The sequence below is a fragment of the Sardina pilchardus genome, chromosome 20 (genome assembly GCF_963854185.1).
Source record: "Sardina pilchardus chromosome 20, fSarPil1.1, whole genome shotgun sequence".
Taxonomy (NCBI): Eukaryota; Metazoa; Chordata; class Actinopteri; order Clupeiformes; family Clupeidae; genus Sardina; species Sardina pilchardus.
Genome location: NC_085013.1, coordinates 298,920 through 317,181, shown reverse-complemented (window position 1 = coordinate 317,181; position 18,262 = coordinate 298,920). Strand labels below are relative to the sequence as shown.

Below are 18,262 nucleotides of genomic sequence, written 5' to 3'. Positions count from 1 at the left end.
TGTTCGAACGTTAATTTTTTAAATTTCAATTCTTAAAGTAGGCCTGCAGTATGTCTGTTAAAGTTTTGTTATTGAGACAAGACAACTTATTTGATGTGGCCTGTGGTCAAAAATGGCAAGAGACAAACATGGGCCGGGAAAATAAATATTTTGGACTTTGTTAAGTCACAAAGACAGACTGCATCTTCGATGTGATCCACAATTCATCTGAATTGTTTTGAAAATGACTCATTTGGACATAGTCTAGTTCGAGAGAGTCTATGTGAAATTCATCGGGGATTTGCGCAATTGTCCTGTCCAAAACACTGCACATAAAACACATAAACGGGCCATTTTGGTGCCCATGATGACGCAAAAGATGTTTCGCCCTTAGTTTCTCTTCCCTTATCTGAAGTGGGGATTCCTATAGCAGACGGGCGACCTGTGTGTCCAGTCAAGAGAGGGAGGGTTATTCCAACAGCGTCGTCGTATCGTAGTCTATTAGAGCTTGAACCCCGGGGATTAGTACCATCACACTCAGCTGATGTGTCGGTGGGGATGTAGCCTGCGTTTGTATTTCAGCGCTTAAAAGAAAAGTGACGGAAGAAGCGGACTTACAGGCAACTGGGACTGATTAACCCACTTTAACGGGATATTTGAAGCGCTCGCTCATGGCATAACAGCAGGTAGGCTAAAAGCAAAGTAGTCTTTACCGTATCGATCAAGTAGGCTGCATCAGCTGCTTTTCTTTTGCATGCGTTTAGGTTAAATAAGCGGTCATTTTTGGAGGAACGGTGTGCAGTCTGCGGTGGTCATCTGTGATTGAGCTGTCGGTGGTGGTCCTGTTAACTCGCCATGTTTAGACGGCACAGATTTCCGTTATATCTGCACCACGGACAGGTGTTTAGCCTAAGCACAAATCAATGAAATGGACAGGCATGGGAAAGCGAGTTTTGGAATAGACACGTTTCATTTTAAATATCAATGTTGTAGAGTTGCAACTGGAGATATCTGTAAGCTAAATTAAGATCAAACCTCTTTATTCTGTTGAGCGCCTATCCCTGGCTGAGAGAAAAAGCGGCAATTGTGTGTCCTTCATATGCAAAGAGGGGCATCTCCAAATAATCAGTGTGTCCGTCCCGTCTGATAGAGGTTCTTAAAGCCTATGTTAGGTCACGTCAAATTTAGATTGACATAGCTACCTGCACATTTTCCACCCGATCTGCATCAGTTTTTCCCTGCCTGAAGGAGCGTGCACTGGGCAGTGTGGGGGTGATGGGACCCCTTTCGCAAAATGAACGCCCGTTGTTATATGGAATGCCATGGATGGAACTCAAAACACCTCTTAATATTGCAAACTGTTTTTCGCCCCCGTGCCTCAACCCCTCCAGCCACATGCAACAACTCCGTTGCCACACGAGACAAGGAGAAGCTTAAACATGTGATTATTTTGTGATTATTCAGCATTTTGTGCACATCATGATTGCAAATCACAAGACACAACAAGCTTTAGTCATCACCACATGCATTGACAGGATTTATCCTGATGAAGCACTGATAGCCATACAGAATGATAGCCAGTATATACTGACTTGAGAGGTGAAATGCAAGTGAAGATGTAGTTGTAATCCAGCAAGCGCATGGAGCAGGAAGCTTGTTGAAGCAGGGTCAGGGAAAATGCCATTTTAGTGAGTGGTGGTGTCAGCAAACAGAAAGTCACTGTGTTGCTGGTGCATTTTATACAATAGCCTGATGTAATGGATTTAACATTACAAATGTGTCTGTGCTTGTGATCATGGTCGATGATGGTCAACGGAAAAAGAAAATGTCTTTCTGCCCCTCAAACAGGATCAAAGGAGGCCTGGAACAACCTTTGTTTCTTTTAATTCTGTGCCAAATCGCAGATCACACATTCCAATGCAAGTTCATTTGCTGTGGGAATTTCCACAAACACCTCAGCAATATTTGGACACCAGCTTACATTTTCACTCTGAACAACACCAGGAAATTACCCAGCTTTTCGGTCCTGTTAATTGTGATGGTCCATACCAACATTAAGCAATTTATTATATTTTTTGTTTGAATATAGGCTGCTTCCCCTGAGAATATGCTCCTGCTGCAGAGGGTAAACTGTGACTAGGGCAAATACTTGGAAGCAAGGGAGTGTTTTTATTGAGGTCAGGATATTAAAGATAGTTTTGGGAATGTTCAGGAATAGCAAACAAACTATGACTGCTAAGTAGGAGATCTTTGTTATCATAATTTCATGTTGGTTCACCACATCTCCAGACCATTATTATTGGCTTGGTTTCTCAGAAAAGAAAAGCGTTGGTTTTTCAGATAGGGAGAGAGTGTAGATAGTTTCTGAACCGTTGCGTCCTTGTTAGGAACGGTTCACTGTATTCCATAAATTTAGCCCTTAGCCTTATCAAGGCTCTCCAAGAATAGGAGATTTAAGCAACAGAAACAATGCTTGTTATGGTGACACATTTCCTGGTTCAGGAACTGTCTTTCCTTCCTCAGTTAAGCCCCTGATGTGTTGGAAATTGTAGAAAGGTCTCAAGCATACTCTATAACTTTACACACATCACTGTTTCTGCATTATAGATATGCCTATTGCACAATCCATCAATTAGCTCGTTCCCTCATAGCTATCCAAGTGATAAACATCTGTGGTAAATACCTCTAATAGGAGCCCCTGCAGATAACCCTGCTGAGAGACTATTGTTCAGTGAGACAAAAAGAGTTGCTCAGTCACACTGTTCTAGAGACATTCCTGTCATTCTTCTACTAAGTAATCAAAGGAGGTGGTCACATGTAGCCCCTAAAGAGAAAGGCCTGGTGGCCGAGCAAGCAGCTTGCAGCTTGCAGATTGCAGCTTGCACCAAGCACATGCTGGCAGAAGTGAGAATACAAGAGAGGTCCTGACTCCTGAAAGCACTGGCATCCCTCCAGGCAATAGAGTAAGACACAGCCTTTTGTTAGCGGGATTAAGGGAGCTCCCTGTTTATCAATTGATGGGCCTTAGTAAGGAAAGGAAACAGGACTCTGATTTGTGAGTTTGTTTTTGTGGACATTGCTACTGTCCATGCCTGCTTCTGGTATCAGATGTCCTTCACCAGTTCCCACTCACAACATCTTCACTTTGCTTTCTAGATTTTGCACCAGAGAGAAAACCCACTTGTAATCAGTGTGTTTATTTGTCAAAGATGTTTGTGCATTTTTGCAAAATGGAGCTGTTGACATTCCAGGGATTCTGATGGCTGGACATTTTGTGTAAAGGTAAACATATTCATATATAATTCTGTGTATTTTTGGTGGCTTCTATTTACAGACGGGGTGTTTCTGAGGCCACTGGATGAAGGGGGTGTTCCACAGGGGGGGTTTCTGTGGAGGCCTGGATGAAAAGACATCCAGTTTCTCAAATGGCTGTACAGAAAAGCACTTATGCTCCATCATGTGTGTGTGTGTGTGTGTGTGTGTGAGAGAGAGAGAGAGAGAGAGAGAGAGAGAGAGACTGAGAGGCTGCATGTGTATTTGTGTTTATCCGTGGGTTGATAGGTGGGTGTGTAGCAATACCCCACAGGAACAAAAACTCCTTATATGGTGGGAACTCTATTTGCAATAACATTTCAGTAGCTGGTGTACACAATGGCCAGGGTACAGTTCAGAATGTTTTATTGCATGCCACTGCCCATACAGTAGACAACCTAGCTACCTACAATAAAACTGGTGACCCTGATGACCCAAGCACACATAAACACAGACAAATACACTGTTTAACTCTTTCTCTCACACACACACATGCAAACCTCTATTGCATATCAAGTCTAAACGGCAAGTGTCCCAGGCTTCAGTGATCATGCTTTTGCATTGTTTGATCCATCTGTTGTGATGCAGAATTGGTCTTGTTTTCCATGTTGTAGATGAGCTGACAGGGTGGCTCTTGGTCTCTTTCTCTCTCCTATTCACACTGGATTAGGCCGGTGGATGTTTGGCAGCAGCATCAGTCGGGGGGAATACTGCTGACTTATCTCACATTCACCAAATTATGTTGAGTTGTCACTTCCCCTGAATGTGCCGCTGTGTGATAGCAGGCTGGTTTATCCACTGTGTGCTTCCATAGGACAAGTGGAGAGTTGATATGAGTTCATTAGTTCTTCCTCATGAGAAATGTCCTGCTCGTGAGGATTTTAGAGGGTCAACTTCTTGCTATCGGGAATTCATAAGATGACATGATGCAATGCAAACAAATGAAAATTAATTTAATTTAATATAGCATTGAGTCCAGAGTTACTACTTCCTTTTAAGTGAACGATTTGTGGAAATGAACTAATATGGCCCCATTTATGGCAGACATTGTGTGAAACACAGTTTACTCAGTGGTTATCTATCCACTAGTTCAGTCATTGGATTTTCATCATGGTAATTCCAAAATGGTGTTAAGGCAGTAGAGTTCATTAATGACTTCCATAACTGTGCATCAGCTGGAGGAACTACTCAAACTTTTATTACATTATTGTAGCATGGCTGACACCAGGCTGATTCTCAAATCTCAGTTGAAATTGAAATTGTTCTGGGGTTCAAGGGATGTAATCAGAGGTGAAATGGAACCTGAATGGTACATTAAACTTTCTTCGAGGTGCAATAAATACATCTTTGTAAACAAACGTAAACAAAATACATATCTGTGTCTTTTAACACCGACAATGGTCGGGTTTCCCAGATTCGTTAAGAAGCTCTTAAGTGCTAAGAACTTAGGAGCGCTCTAAGAACGCTCTAAGAAATCTGGGAAACGCGGCCATTATCAGTGCAGCAATCAGTAGTTTTGAACGCACTGCTCATCACACTCTTCTGTCCATCATCAGTTATAAAGCTTGTCTTGTGCCAGATAGGCCGTTTTCATTGGTTCCTTTAAGATGGACCAGATGGACCTGCAGAGCCAATTCAAATGCGAGCGATTCGCCTGGCCTAACCCACGCTAATATTATTCTGAATATTGCAACATACTGCGCCCAATTAAAAACAACATTCATTTAGCCTCTTGTTTAATGTTGAATAGTGAAATACATGTCATAAAGACCATCATTTGCAGAAGTGCATGTAGGTCTCAAGATGTAATTTCTGTATTCAGACACTTGAGATTCCTCACATATTGAGGAGTTGAATATCAATAGGGGTAAAACTTGTGTCCCCTTAAACAAAATTTGAATATCTTGGATTTGCATTTGAATTGCCGAATTTGAGCAATTGTATTGAGAAATTGAATTTGATTGTATGCTGAAATTGAATTCATTAGATTGAAACTGAATCCCAGTTAATCCCAGTTAACTTGAAATTGAATACTATTTTGAAATTGAACTCATTTGCTCTGGCACATAAATTATCCTCACTGAATTTTGCTCTTTGCACTTTCACATGCAGTTCTCACAATTCAGTTTCAGACCGTGAAATTCAATTTCAGTCTAGCGAGACAAAAACAGCTGGTCGCTAAGGAAGAGCAATGGAGTGCAGATACATTATGATCACAACACAGGAGCCTCCATCTCCACCAGCGCATGACAAGAGCGGAGCACGTAGCACTGTAGATACTAAAGAGCAAAGCTCCCCCTCGGTGGGCCGCCTCCACAACCTCCTTACAAACTAACCAACAGTGTCGGAGACGGAGCTCCCATGCTGTGAAACTACTCTAACCTTTAATAACATCTACACTAGCCATGTTCCTGGCCCATTTCACAGTTTGTCTCTTGTGTCCCTGCAGAATCAGACCTTCCATCATCATCACCATGTCAGTGAGTTCCGAGAGCGGCAAGAGGAAATGGGCGGCTGTCCGGGGCCGTCTGGGGTCTTCGCAGGACTCCGAGTCGTCTCAGGAGGGCAACCTGGAGAGTGCCGACCCAGAGCTGTGCATTCGCCTGCTGCAGGTGCCCACCGTGGTCAACTACTCGGGCCTGAAGAAGCGTCTGGAGGGCAGCGACCACACCTGGATGGTCCAGTTCCTAGAGCTGAGTGGCTTGGACCTGCTGCTGGAGGCCCTGGACAGGCTGTCGGGCCGAGGCTGCTCCCGCATCGCCGACGCCCTCCTCCAGCTCACCTGCGTCAACTGTGTGCGCGCTGTCATGAACTCCTCCACAGGGATACACTTCATCATTGAGAATGAGGGCTACATCCGCAAGCTGTCTCAAGGTGAGCTGTCTCATGCTTCTTTAAGCTCCCCCATTGTCCCTCACTGGACAAAAATAGTTGTTAAATAGATCCTGTGGAAACTAAATAAACAAATACATGCATCTGTGCATGTGTTTGTTTGTGTGTGTGTGTGTGTGTGTGTGTGTGTGTGAGGGAGAGAGAGAGAGAGAGAGAGAGAAAGAGAGAGAGAGAAAGTGATCACGTTTTTCGAGTCGCTCAATGGTTTTGTTGCCCCTCTACCCTTATCACTCCATAAAAGTTCAAAGTTCAGGTTGCATCCCAAAAAACATTAGCTGAGTCACACAGAGGCAGAGAAGTCACACGATTCAGTTCAGGTCGTAAAGTCAAAACACAGCTGAGATGATTTGAAGCAAGAGGACCTACTACAGCCATGGGAGCTACAGAAAGTGATGATGACAGTGGTGATGGTCTGTTTCAGCTCTGGATACCTCCAACACTATGGTGAAGAAGCAGGTGTTTGAACTGCTGGCCGCTCTCAGTATGTTCTCCATAGATGGGTACCGCCTGGCCCTGGATGCCTTGGACCACTATAAGGCAAGTGTACTGAACGAGTAGGCATTTGGACCTAACAGGAAATGAAAATAAAGAATGTATTAGATCATTGGACAAATGTGCACCTCTTATTATGTTAGTGGTGACCATTCTTGGTATTCAAGACAGATAACTGAAAAAAACTTCTTGATCAATCATGTTTTTAAATCACATATTCTCTTTGCCAATGTATTGCAAAATACAAGTGTACTGATGTCTTATATTAAATATAATCTCTTGCAATTTTATATGAGGAGGACAGAAGTTTTGTCAGCACGATCAGCAGTATATTGCACAGTATCAAGCCTGTATTGATTAATGCTTATATTCTTTGGCAGGGTGTGAAGACCCAACAATATCGCTTCAGCGTGATCATGAATGAGCTGCATTCCACAGACAATGTGCCATATATGGTTACCCTGCTCAGCGTCATTAATGCTGTCATCTTTGGGACAGAAGATCTGCGTCTAAGGGACAAAATGCGTAAAGAATTCATAGGTAGGTTGTGTGTAGCACCTATAGCGGCAAGTTTCAGCAAGTACTCGCACCTCTGTGCCTCAGGAAATTTATTTTTGTCCCTTCGATTTACAAAGCATCGTGTGAGAGATGGGGAAATCTATATTTTGAGATGTACGTCATTATGATTCTTTCACCTCCATTTGAAAACAACCCCGACGACAGTCTTAGACCAGTATTGGAAATTGATTGCTTTTCTCTTATATTATGGTATTTTACATTTCACATATTTAACACACATATTATGCCTGAACATAAAAAGTAAGCCAACAATAAAAGAAGTAGGTCAACAGTGAAAAGTAGGCAGGTCCTGTTGACCTACATTACATTCTAGCCATGAACTTCTATTTTGATACAGTGGGAGTCCTTATTAAACCAATTCCCCTAATTTGCGACAACCTAAAGCTGCATCAGGCCTTCGACAGATTTTGTCACGTGGAAAAGAAACAAAAACTTCTTTAAAAAGAAAGAAAAAGTTCCTTAATATAACGTGATTCTCGGAGAACGTATTTGGGAAAATAGTTCAGGTGCATTTAGCACCCGCACTAGACGTCCTTGCATGCCCTTTTAAAACTAGCCTATATGATTGTAGGCCTACGCGCTACAAAAGTTGAAACCCCTTCGTTTCAATGTTTGTTTGAGCTTATTTGCAAACTGAAGCTTTTACCTCACGACAAAAAAAAAATAAACACAAAAAAACAAACGAAAAATCAATTATATTGTAGGCCTAGGCCTAGTCTGTTTTCAGATGACGAAATATTTTTGCGGAAACTTTCAATGTTTTCTATGCATCTCTGCGCTTTCGGTATGCCTATTAAGAATTGTGATTTGGGCAGGGAGACAAGCTTGCTTACCAACAAACCTTGACGCACATTTTGTAAATGAATATAGACAGAAGTTTGACACGACGTTTGTGTCCGTCTTTTACGAGTCCTTGTATTGTTTATTAACAGGGCTTCAATTGCTCGACCTTCTCCCCAAACTGAGGTAAGAATTTTGTTTTTGCGTGGCTGATGGGGATGTTTGTCTCCAATCCTCTCAGCTCAACGTGTTCTTTGCATAGGCTTACATCAAAATGAAAACAAAGACATCGTTTTATTATTAGTGTTTTGTTTATAGAGTATGGCACAATGTTGTAATACGTTTTGTATTGCCATCTTGGCAGGGAAAAAGAGGATGAAGACTTAATCATTCAGTGTGAATCGTTTGAAGAGGCCATGGCAGAGGACGAGGAGGAGCTGCAAAGAGTCTATGGAGGCATAGACATGAGTTCGCACCAAGAAGTATTTACCACACTTTTCAACAAAGTGAGTTCTGGTCTCTGGCAGGAGAGCATAAACTGTTTGAAACATACCTACCTTTAACACTACCAACCTACTTCCTACTTACACAACTGTGTGCGGATTCGCTGTGGACAATCTGAACATTTAATTCTGTCTCACACCAAGCCCTGCCTATATAACAGCGTTTCTTCATAAATGTGTTACGCAATTAATTATCTCTCTTTTCATCTCCTCTCTCTCACACACTCTTCTCTCCCTCCTCTTCCTCTTCCTCCTCTTCAGGTTAGTAGCTCTCCCTCCTCTCAGCAGCTGCTGTCTGTGCTGCAGTCTCTGCTGCTGCTGGGCCCAGACCGCGTGGACATCTGGCAGGCACTGGAGGCCGTCTCCAACCGTGCCGTCATGCTGGCTCAAGATTGTGAGTTTCTCGGGGATGAAGTGATTCGCTTTGCGGCTGTGGCTCTTGCTTCCCTCAGCCTTCTGTTCAATTATAATGTAGTACAATGGCAACTTGCTGTTTTGAGCTAGTGCAGATTCCATAATTTCATCCTGTAACATGAATGGTAATCATTATGGATCATTTACCACAGTTTAATACGGTTAAAATGTAATCCAATCGTGTAATCCAATCATGGCTCAAGATTATCAGCTCTGACACTGAATAGTCATCACTCACAATATTTAGGTAGAACGCTGAATTCAGTCACATTAACTGAATCATCCTACGCCCTGGCTAGCTGATTTGATTGCAGGTCTATGAATGACTTTCGTCACCTTTTGAGGGAAGATTTATTTTTCATCTGTTTGGTTTGGCTTGTCTAGATTCAATTCTGTCAGATGCACATGATTCCTATTTTTGTGTTGTGCACCTCAGCTCAAATGAATTCTTGGGAGAACATCATGCAGAGACTGGTCTTCTCTAAGAGGCAGTCTACTGGCCATCACACCGTAGATGGCCCGCCTCCCAAGAGGCTGGACAAAGCAGTTCAGACGGAACCTGTGGACGGGGAGCACCTACTGTCATGCAAGGAGCCCACCACTGGCCCAAGGCCTCCATCTCCATCTGCACCCAGCTCATCCACACCAATAGCCCCTGCTTCTGCTCCACCACCACCTCCACCTCCACCCCCACCTCCACCCCCACCCCCACCTCCTCTGCCCACCAGCATGGGAGGCCCACCGGCACCACCTCCACCCCCTTTTCTCCCTCCAGCAGGAGGTCCACCGCCACCTCCACCACCTCCCTTACCAGGGATGGGACCACCTCCCCCACCTCCTCTACCTGGCATGGGGCATTGTGGTCCCCCACCTCCACCTCCTTTGCCAGGGATGGGCTGTGGAGGTCCCCCACCTCCGCCTCCTTTGCCAGGGATGCCTGGTCCCCCTGGCCCCCCTCCACCCCCTGGCATGGGGGACCTAGTGGTGGCCCACACCAGCCAGTCTCTGGGATGTGCACCTGGAATGACTATGAAGGCTAGTCGCTGTCCTACCCTTAGGATGAAGAAGTTCAACTGGCAGAAGCTCACCTCGAGAGCAGTCACTGGTAAGGTGTAACATTGGCTTCTAACCGAGACACCAAAAATGTAACAGTGGCTTATCTAACTGACTCACAAAATACACCTTGAAATCTCACTGGCAGAATATATTATATATTTATATAAGAACAATTTATTCAAATTTGGCCACAACTGCATCTTTTGGTAACATCTGAATCAAGCTCAACTGTAAGACTAACATAACTCTGTGAAGAAACTTGAGGAGGAATTACTGAAGCACTTCTCAACCGATGACTCATTTAGGAGAGGAGCTATTATGGAATATTTTTGGCATCATCACTGTGTCTCACTGCAACAGTCGTGTACAGAAGTTACATCAAGACTTGAGTTGAGAATTGAGTGACTTCTGGACATTAACACAGGTTCTTCTGTAGCAGTGTGATATTTCATGGTGTTCAACAGCATGCCTGAGGCTTCTGTATACAGCATGCATCTTCAGTTCATGCTCTGATGCACATCTCTGTTCCTCTGCTTGTCACTCTCAGACGGCAAGTCTTTGTGGACGTCTGTGCAGACAGAAGCCCCTCGGGAGCCAGACTACTCCAGCATCGAGCAGCTCTTCTGTCTGCCTGTGGCCCAGACCAAAGACAAGACGGTGGCCGCCCCCACCAAGAAAGAACCCAAAGAGGTTACTTAGCCATCCTCTTCACCATATATACAGTACTTGTGATTGGATAACATGGAGATTTATGTTCGGTGTGATGATTAGTTTGTGTTTGGAGTGTAAAGTGTCAACTATGATAATCCTCCTTGTGTTTATCTCTCAGATCTCCTTCATTGATGCGAAGAAAAATCTCAATTTGAACATATTCTTAAAGCAGTTCAGATGGTAAGCAGAAGAAGCTCCCATGGACCTCTTGTGAATACTTTTGTTTGCTTCGTTTTTTCCATAATCTACTAAACCGAATAGAAATAGAATTATAACAAAGAATTCCTACCCCTCAATTTGTTTTTGGCTAAATGTTAAAAACTCATAGTTTTGGCATGTTAAAACTCATCGTGAGTAGTTAGGGTTTTCTTCTTTTTCATCATCTTTTGATATCCTCTGTCAGTTCCAATGAAGAATTTGTGGCCCTGATTCAAAATGGGGACCGGTCCAAGTTTGATGTGGAGGTGCTAAAACAGCTCCAGAAGCTGCTGCCAGAAAAGCATGAGGTAAGGCTGAATCAGAATCAGACATAAATGCATTCATTCCACGGATCTCATATGTATTTCTATGTAGGGTTATCATGATTGAAATGTTGCTTTCTAATTTCTAGATTGAGAATTTGAAGTCCTACCAGGGGGAGACCGACAAACTGGCTAATGTGGACCGATTTTATCTCCAGCTTCTGGCCGTTCAGTGGTAACTAATAAACTTTATTTGTACACAGTCTCACAGGATATGAAGGACTTACTCTGAGCTATGTGGTGTTGTTTATGCTCTGTTTCTATAATAAACGGACAAGACATGGGAATTGTGTGTCAAATCATCACTCAGCTATTTTATCTCCTTGTGGTTATGTTTCCTTGATGTTCTCTCTCTCTTTCTCTCTCTCTCTCTCTCTCTCTCTCTCTCTCTCTCTGTGTTTTCCTTTCTGTGTTTATCTGTCTCTGCCCCTCTTCACTGTTTTGTTCTTTCTCGCCTTCCTGCCCACACAGTTACCAGTTAAGGATTGAGTGCATGTTGCTGTGTGAGGAGACTGCCTCTGTGTTGGATATGCTAAATCCCAAAGCTGTGCTGGTTGAGGCGGCCTGTAATAGTAAGTGAAGGGACATCTCTTACATCTCTTGTTGATGCTGCTACCACCCACTCGTGTGCGTGCGTGCGTGCGTGCGTGTGTGTGCGTGCGTGTGCGTGCGTGCGTGCGTGCGTACACGCTGATGCATTGATCCCTCCTTGTCCCTTAGGTCTTAGAACAAGCACTCTGCTGCCCAAATTCTGCAAGCTAATCTTGGATGTCGGGAATTTCCTCAATTATGTAAGTGTGTTTTTCTTTAATTACTTAACTGGCATCTTATCAACAGTTTTCCTTCCTGAATTCTCTGTGTGCCTTGGGCAACAGTGACCTATTTCTTAAAACACATGTCCTAGTGTCCTACTCTTGGTACATCTTATACATGGCATGGATTATCATGAGGGTCTGATATGTTTCCTGTAAGTTACAAGTGAGATGTTGCTCCTTATACAGGGAAGTCACACAGGCAATGCAGAGGGATTCAAGATCTGCTCTCTGCTTAAGCTCACCGAGACCAAAGCCAACAAGTGTAGGATCACCCTGCTTCACCACATCCTTGAGGTACTGCACTGGGAGTGACTTATCTACTGTGACTTGCTTACTGTAGCCTTGTTCCTGCCTGTGACAGCTTATTTGCAGCCTTATTTGATTGACCTAGATCTTTAGTACCGAGAGCAACAGCTTAATAAACTCAATTAAATTCATAATTGGTTCACAAAGGTCATTATGTAAAAGGCAGTGGGGAATAGCAGAAAGCACCCTTGGCCAATAGTGAAAGTGTTTCAGCCATAATATGCCTTGGCTCTAAGGTGAACCAAGTGCCTTTTTACTATTCAGCACATCCTCCATTATTAGGATTTCCCCAAGTACATATTATGTATGGATCATCCATTTCAGGAGGCCGCGCTGAATCATCCCGAGCTGCTTAACCTTGCTGATGAAATCGAGACTTGTGAGAAAGCAGCAGGGTAAGGCCTAAAGACTGTCATTTTTATTTTGGGAAAAAAAAAACGATCACTTTGATGTCCAACCTCCGCAACCTTCTCAGCATTTTTCTGGTGTCATACATCCGTTCAACCTTTCAGAGTGAACCTGGACACCATTCAAGCAGAGGCAAGTACACTGCTCAAGCGGCTGACAACGACCGCAAAAAAGATCGCCTCAACCGACGAAGTGAAGGATCAGTTCCAGGAGGTCATGAAGGTATCGAGCTGTGTTTTTTGTGTCCGTTTGTCAGTCTTAAAGTGTGTTGACTGTCTGGTAGAGTGTATTGTCTTTAGGTCTATTCATTGTTCATTGGGATTCACAACAAGAGCTATTGTATGTGTTGTGTTTAGTATATGATAAGCTAATAATATAGACACATTTAAGCAGTTTTGCTGTTAATGGTTGTTTGCTAATGGTTGTTTGTTAATGAGTATGATGTTTAGTATGTTGTCAAAATAAGTGATTCTTATATAATGCTTATTTTGTAGGACAATCTGAGTGCATGCGAGGCCCTGGAGAAGCGTTTTGCTGAAATCGACAGGAAGAAGGCCGACCTGGCTCTGTACCTGTGTGAAGACCCATCCAAGCTCTCTCTGGAAGAGCTCCTCAACAACATCAAAACCTTCAGGGGCCTTTTCATCAAGGCCTTAAAGGTGAGCTGCTTCTCTAGCTGACAGATCAATGAATAAAAGATTTCCCAGCTTTGAACTGGATATAAAAAAGTAAGTTTTCAGTTTCTTTCAGAGGATCCTTACTAAAGATTCTTTGAATATGGTTCCCACATCTCATGGAATTTCTGAAATATTGGAATTGTGGGGCAAAGTTGTGGAATATCAGGGGATGCTGTACTGTATGTTGTAGCAGTTTAAAATGTTCTTGGCAAAATACATTAGTGCAATATATTATGGCCACGCAGAATTGGTGTATATCTGGCTATGCAGCTAGGCTGGGTGAACCCTGCCTGACCTCCCGGCGAATTTGGATTTGGCCCAGCAGCTCAGGCTAGAAACCTGCACATCTATCTCCCCCACTTCCTGTCCTTTGGGTTCAATCACAAACTAGCTCATCCAATAGATGCACTGGATTGTTGGTCTGATTGGTTGAAGGACTATCCAAGCATACGGATACTCCCTTATCTTAAAAGATTGAGCTTAGTATGGTGATAACCAGACTAGCTATGCGGCTACTCTTTGGTCAATATATTTATACAGTACATTATATAGCTCTATAGTAGCTATGAAAATTCACGTGTCATGGAGAAGTCGTGGAATAAAAACACCGTGGGGGCCATTCCTCCTGTTAATCTTTTGTCTATATTATAAACGAAATGGAATCAATGAAACATTGTAAGGTCAGTATTGCTAGTCAAACTGTATGTCCTAGTGCACTGCATGCCTGTTACAGCAGTGTTGGAGCAAGTGCAGTATCATAGCTCCCCTCTTGAGTGAATTATCAAACTGCGTGGTTCTGCTGAATCTGTTGTTTACCAATGCGGACGATTCGCTTCATTTACTTAGTCCTTGAGGGACTGTTAGCAGCTGCAGCAGTGCTCTTCATTTACCTGGCAGTGATTCCCACCTTGCTCTGCGCTCTCAGGAGAATAAGACCTGGAAGGAGCAGGCTGCCAAAGCAGAGAAGCGCAAGAAGCAGCTCGCCGAGGAGGAGTCCAAGAGACAAAAGGGGGAGAATGGGAAGATCAGTGAGTTACACCTGCACATCAATCAGCCTGCCAGTGTTATGTTACTGCTTGTTGTTTTTAATGTGGTTGCGGTTGTTGTTGGGTTTGTATTTTATGTGTATACATATTTACAATTGCCTAAGTTTAGAAGGAAAATCCATACAAAAAATGCATCACATACAAAAATGATTGGATGTTTCTAGATGTGAAATACACTGTACTGCAGTTCTTTACCTGAGTGTTTGGTTTTGCTTGTGTTTGCAGTCCGCAGAGGCGTTGTGCCGCAGGATGATGGCTGTATTATTGACCACCTCCTCGCAGATATCCGCAAAGGCTTCCAGTTGAGGAAGACTCGTCCCAGGTGCGAAACAGACAGTGCTTCCTCTAGCGAAACAAATAGGGATAACGAGCAGCCTGGTAAGGACAGCATGGTTAAACGCCGTGCCACCCGACCCACCGCCTCCGCTGTGTGCATGGCTCCATGGCAACAGTAACCAAGGCTTCGCTGTATCACTCTCATCCTCTTTTTTGTGTCTCTCTGAGTTTTTATCACCAATGCTAGTTACTCTGCAGTGATGATGCTGCTGCAGCTGTACATTTCAAATGTGCATGAAGCTGTGGCCAAGAGATTGGTCTTAGATGATACTGGCTCTGATCTGGCATGAGTCAGGCCCAGATGCTCTCCAGGCTCTACCTGGGAATACTCCTCCACAGAGCTTTCCACTCTTCTCTAGTGCATGTCATCATTTCTCTGAGCTGTGCTGTTTTCTTTGCCATAACATCTCTGTTGATGTGCTTTTATGGATGCATTGCAAAAGTCTCACAATACAAAATAATGATGAATGAAGTCATGATTCCTAACATAATATCTGTCACTGACTACTAAACCTTTCTTAATGTATTCATGTATTATGTGGCAAAAATGTCTGAATTTCATCATTCCATAACTGCTTCTCATTCGAGCGCTATACAGTGGGATGCTTTCCACTATGGTGACCCAAACATCTCTGCCTTTACATTTCCAGCTTTAAGTGCAGAAAAAGACGAGGAAGGACCTCCTCAGCATCCTCTCTGCCCACAGTCTCCACCAGAGGCCTCCGCAGGCACTCCTGGGTCACCCCACAGAAGCGCAGGAAGTCCAGTGGCGTCCTCTGACCCCGCCCCCGCCCCAGAGCCCCTGCATGAGAGACGCGAGGAGAAGGACCGAGTGACCCATCCAGGCCTCTCATCTGACACATTGACACAGAACATTCCAGACGCACACACACAACCCAAGGCCCTGCCAGCCACCGTACATGTGAATGGAGGTGATGGAGGAGCTGAACACAATCAGAATGGTAACAATAGCCAAGTCATTCATGAGCAAGATGCCAAGGCCTGGTTACCTCCGCAGGATCTAGTCCAGAATGGCAACAGGGAGCGCCCAGGTGAGGAGAAGGATCATCACCCCTGTCTTGTTCGACAGGAGGCCATCCAGAAATCTGACAGCGTCGTGGAAGAGGGCGCTGCTCTCTCCTGCCCAGCTATGCAGGACACTCCGCAGGACGGGAACAGCAGTCAGGCTACAGAGGGAGAGAAGGATCACGCCTTGACGGCACCTCAGCAGGACACACTCCAGATGGGCAGCATCAGCAGCCAGGTGGCTGAGGAGGAGCAAGGGAAAGCAGGCAGCACAGCTCCACAGAAGAGCCATGATGGAGATGGAGCTGCTGGCTCAGCCACTGAACCCACAGAAAAGAACTGCCCCCTGGGTACAAGCGTAGAGAGAGACCCTGAGGACCGACCAGACATGCCCATCAAGGGCCTTCCTAGCCACGAAGAAAAGGCACATGCAAGCAACGGGCAGGAAATAGTCAATGGAGGTGACGTTGCCGAGAGTAAGGGGGAAAGGGGCTATGATGTTCCTGATGGGCTGGCTGCTGCCCAAGAAGTTGTCCCTTTGCCTCCCTCAGCGCCTCTTGTGCCCTCACCCGCACCCCTCGACCCGGTGCCCACGTCTGCTGCGGCGCCCCCAAACCCCCAGCCTAAAAAACACAAGCTCTTCCGTAGGAACAAAAAAAGTAATCAAGAAGGTAATGTACTGTCATTTTCAATGAAAAGCTTTTTCATCAAAGCGGTTGTCATAGTGATTGGTGCTTTTTGTATGCCCTGTCCCAGATGCTGCATCAAAGCTACAGCTCATGTCTCATCAGCAGACACTGGGCATGTCTGTTTTTATTGTTTTATTTTAAAAGCCCTTGAAGATGAGACATGACACATGAAATGATGTATTTTTCATGTATGGTTCAAGGACAGAAGTGGCATTCTGGTGCAACCCTTCTCTCAGTTGTGTTGTTCTTCTCTCTGGTCCTAAAACAGAAAGAGTCAAAGGGAAAGGACACTCTAAAAATAAAAAATCTGCGTGTGTTTTGCAGTGAGGTAGGTCAACCGGCTCGCAAAACTAACGCGTTCAATTGCAAACCACAAAACAATCCTCCTCCCCTAACCAGAGGGCTGTCTCGCTAACCAAAGACCTGACTGACTAAATGTGCAGATGCCTTTTCTAATCTCTCCGTGGTGTTTGGTTTTCCCTAACACTCTCCTCCTCGATCTCAAGAGACGCTAATCATAACCCAATCATGTCTGTGTGTCTGTCATCCACTGATTATGTGTGCTCTCATCAATTTGACCCTGGACCAAGAGCAATGTCCTAGGATGAAAAATCTGTCTGTCTGAGTCAACTGTGTGGACTTCATATGTGTGCATCTCTCTGGGGGACACAAAGTTTTTGTCATAGGCTGTGCCACTCAATTTTGTATTTTAAAATGTTGGTCCACTGTTTCTAATTGTGATGGGTTTGTGTTGGGGTGCTTCTTGTGTTGTCTTGTGATGGAAAGCATTCTGTGGAACACCATGAATCTGAAGTTGCTATTTAAGAATACAGTACAAAACATGGTATTTTAACTGTCACTACTGAACTTCATTCTGTATAACTATTAAGGCTGTCAGAGTTAGGAGTTTAGACATAATTGCAACATGATTTCTATAGACTCCATGTAACAGGGTTATGCATTAGACTTCCAAGTGCCTGTACTCACTGTCTCTCTTCTCTACAGGTGCATCAAAGAGAAAGCGAACTAAAGGGAAGAGGAAAACTTGAGGATCTACTGCTCCTGGTGTCCAATTGACTCTCATCAGAGACTGGCTTCCTGGATTGTTGGCGCTGTGCTGTTGCTGGCAGTGTGTGTGTGTGTGTGTGTGTGTGTGTATGTGTGTGTGTATGAGGGGGGGTTCTTTTTGTATGTTGAGTGGTAAATTAATTATTTTTTATATGTTGGAGTATATTTGCTTTATGTATTATGTTAATGCAAAATAACAGTATGGTACATGGAATGTGAGGTTTTTCCAGAAAGCCAAAAATGAAAGTGGATAAAGTGGCAGATTTGAGAGTGGTTTGGGAGAGTGGTATAGAAAAGGTACATTTGACATCTTAAATCTATTTACATTTTTATTTAGAATTAAAATATGGCTTTCACATTTATACAGTATATTTATTAACTATTGGATGGAATTGCTCTTTTAAGAGTATATTCAGTTAGAAATATAATTAACAAATGATATTTGTATTCAAATAAAGCAGATCTGAGAAACTTTTGTGTCCCTTGTTACAGGCTTCGTTTCAACTAAAACAAATCAGTCGATATGAACATCGGCTGGCCGCACTTCATACATACAGACGGCATCTCGTCATAATCGTGGTTACCGCCCCCAGTTACCGTGTTAACCATGGCTGAAACATCCCTCGTGTGGGAAAACATTTGTGTTCTGCTA

The 18,262-nt window shown here is 43.9% G+C and overlaps 1 protein-coding gene across 3 annotated transcripts; it reads left to right on the top strand.

Annotated features, from left to right (window-relative positions):
- The first annotated feature begins 478 nt into the window (after window positions 1–478).
- Window positions 479–18,081, top strand: LOC134067537 (inverted formin-2-like). Of its 3 annotated transcripts, XM_062522840.1 has the most exons (23): window positions 479–665; window positions 5,741–6,165; window positions 6,605–6,720; window positions 7,056–7,215; window positions 8,187–8,220; window positions 8,399–8,540; window positions 8,799–8,931; window positions 9,388–10,056; window positions 10,555–10,697; window positions 10,837–10,898; window positions 11,122–11,224; window positions 11,329–11,414; window positions 11,711–11,811; window positions 11,960–12,030; window positions 12,241–12,348; window positions 12,685–12,755; window positions 12,873–12,990; window positions 13,263–13,427; window positions 14,371–14,473; window positions 14,717–14,869; window positions 15,478–16,524; window positions 16,811–16,870; window positions 17,548–18,081. In XM_062522840.1, the coding sequence occupies exons 2-22, from the start codon at window positions 5,766–5,768 to the stop codon at window positions 16,867–16,869; spliced, it is 4,044 nt and encodes a 1,347-aa protein (XP_062378824.1). In that variant the 5' UTR covers window positions 479–665; window positions 5,741–5,765; the 3' UTR covers window position 16,870; window positions 17,548–18,081. The 3 variants fall into 3 exon arrangements, with proteins under 3 accessions (XP_062378824.1, XP_062378825.1, XP_062378826.1); XM_062522841.1 differs by lacking the exon at window positions 16,811–16,870; XM_062522842.1 differs by lacking the exons at window positions 479–665; window positions 5,741–6,165; window positions 6,605–6,720; window positions 7,056–7,215 and adding an exon at window positions 7,633–7,760.
- The last annotated feature ends 181 nt before the right edge of the window (window positions 18,082–18,262 follow it).

Excerpts from the sequence above, each read along its gene's own strand:
- LOC134067537 (XM_062522840.1), top strand. The coding sequence starts at position 5,766 with ATGTCAGTGAGTTCCGAGAGCGGCAAGAGGAAATGGGCGGCTGTCCGG. Across the intron at positions 10,698-10,836 it reads CCAAGAAAGAACCCAAAGAG|ATCTCCTTCATTGATGCGAA; the intron begins GTTACTTAGCCA and ends TTTATCTCTCAG. Across the intron at positions 12,756-12,872 it reads ACTTGTGAGAAAGCAGCAGG|AGTGAACCTGGACACCATTC; the intron begins GTAAGGCCTAAA and ends TCAACCTTTCAG.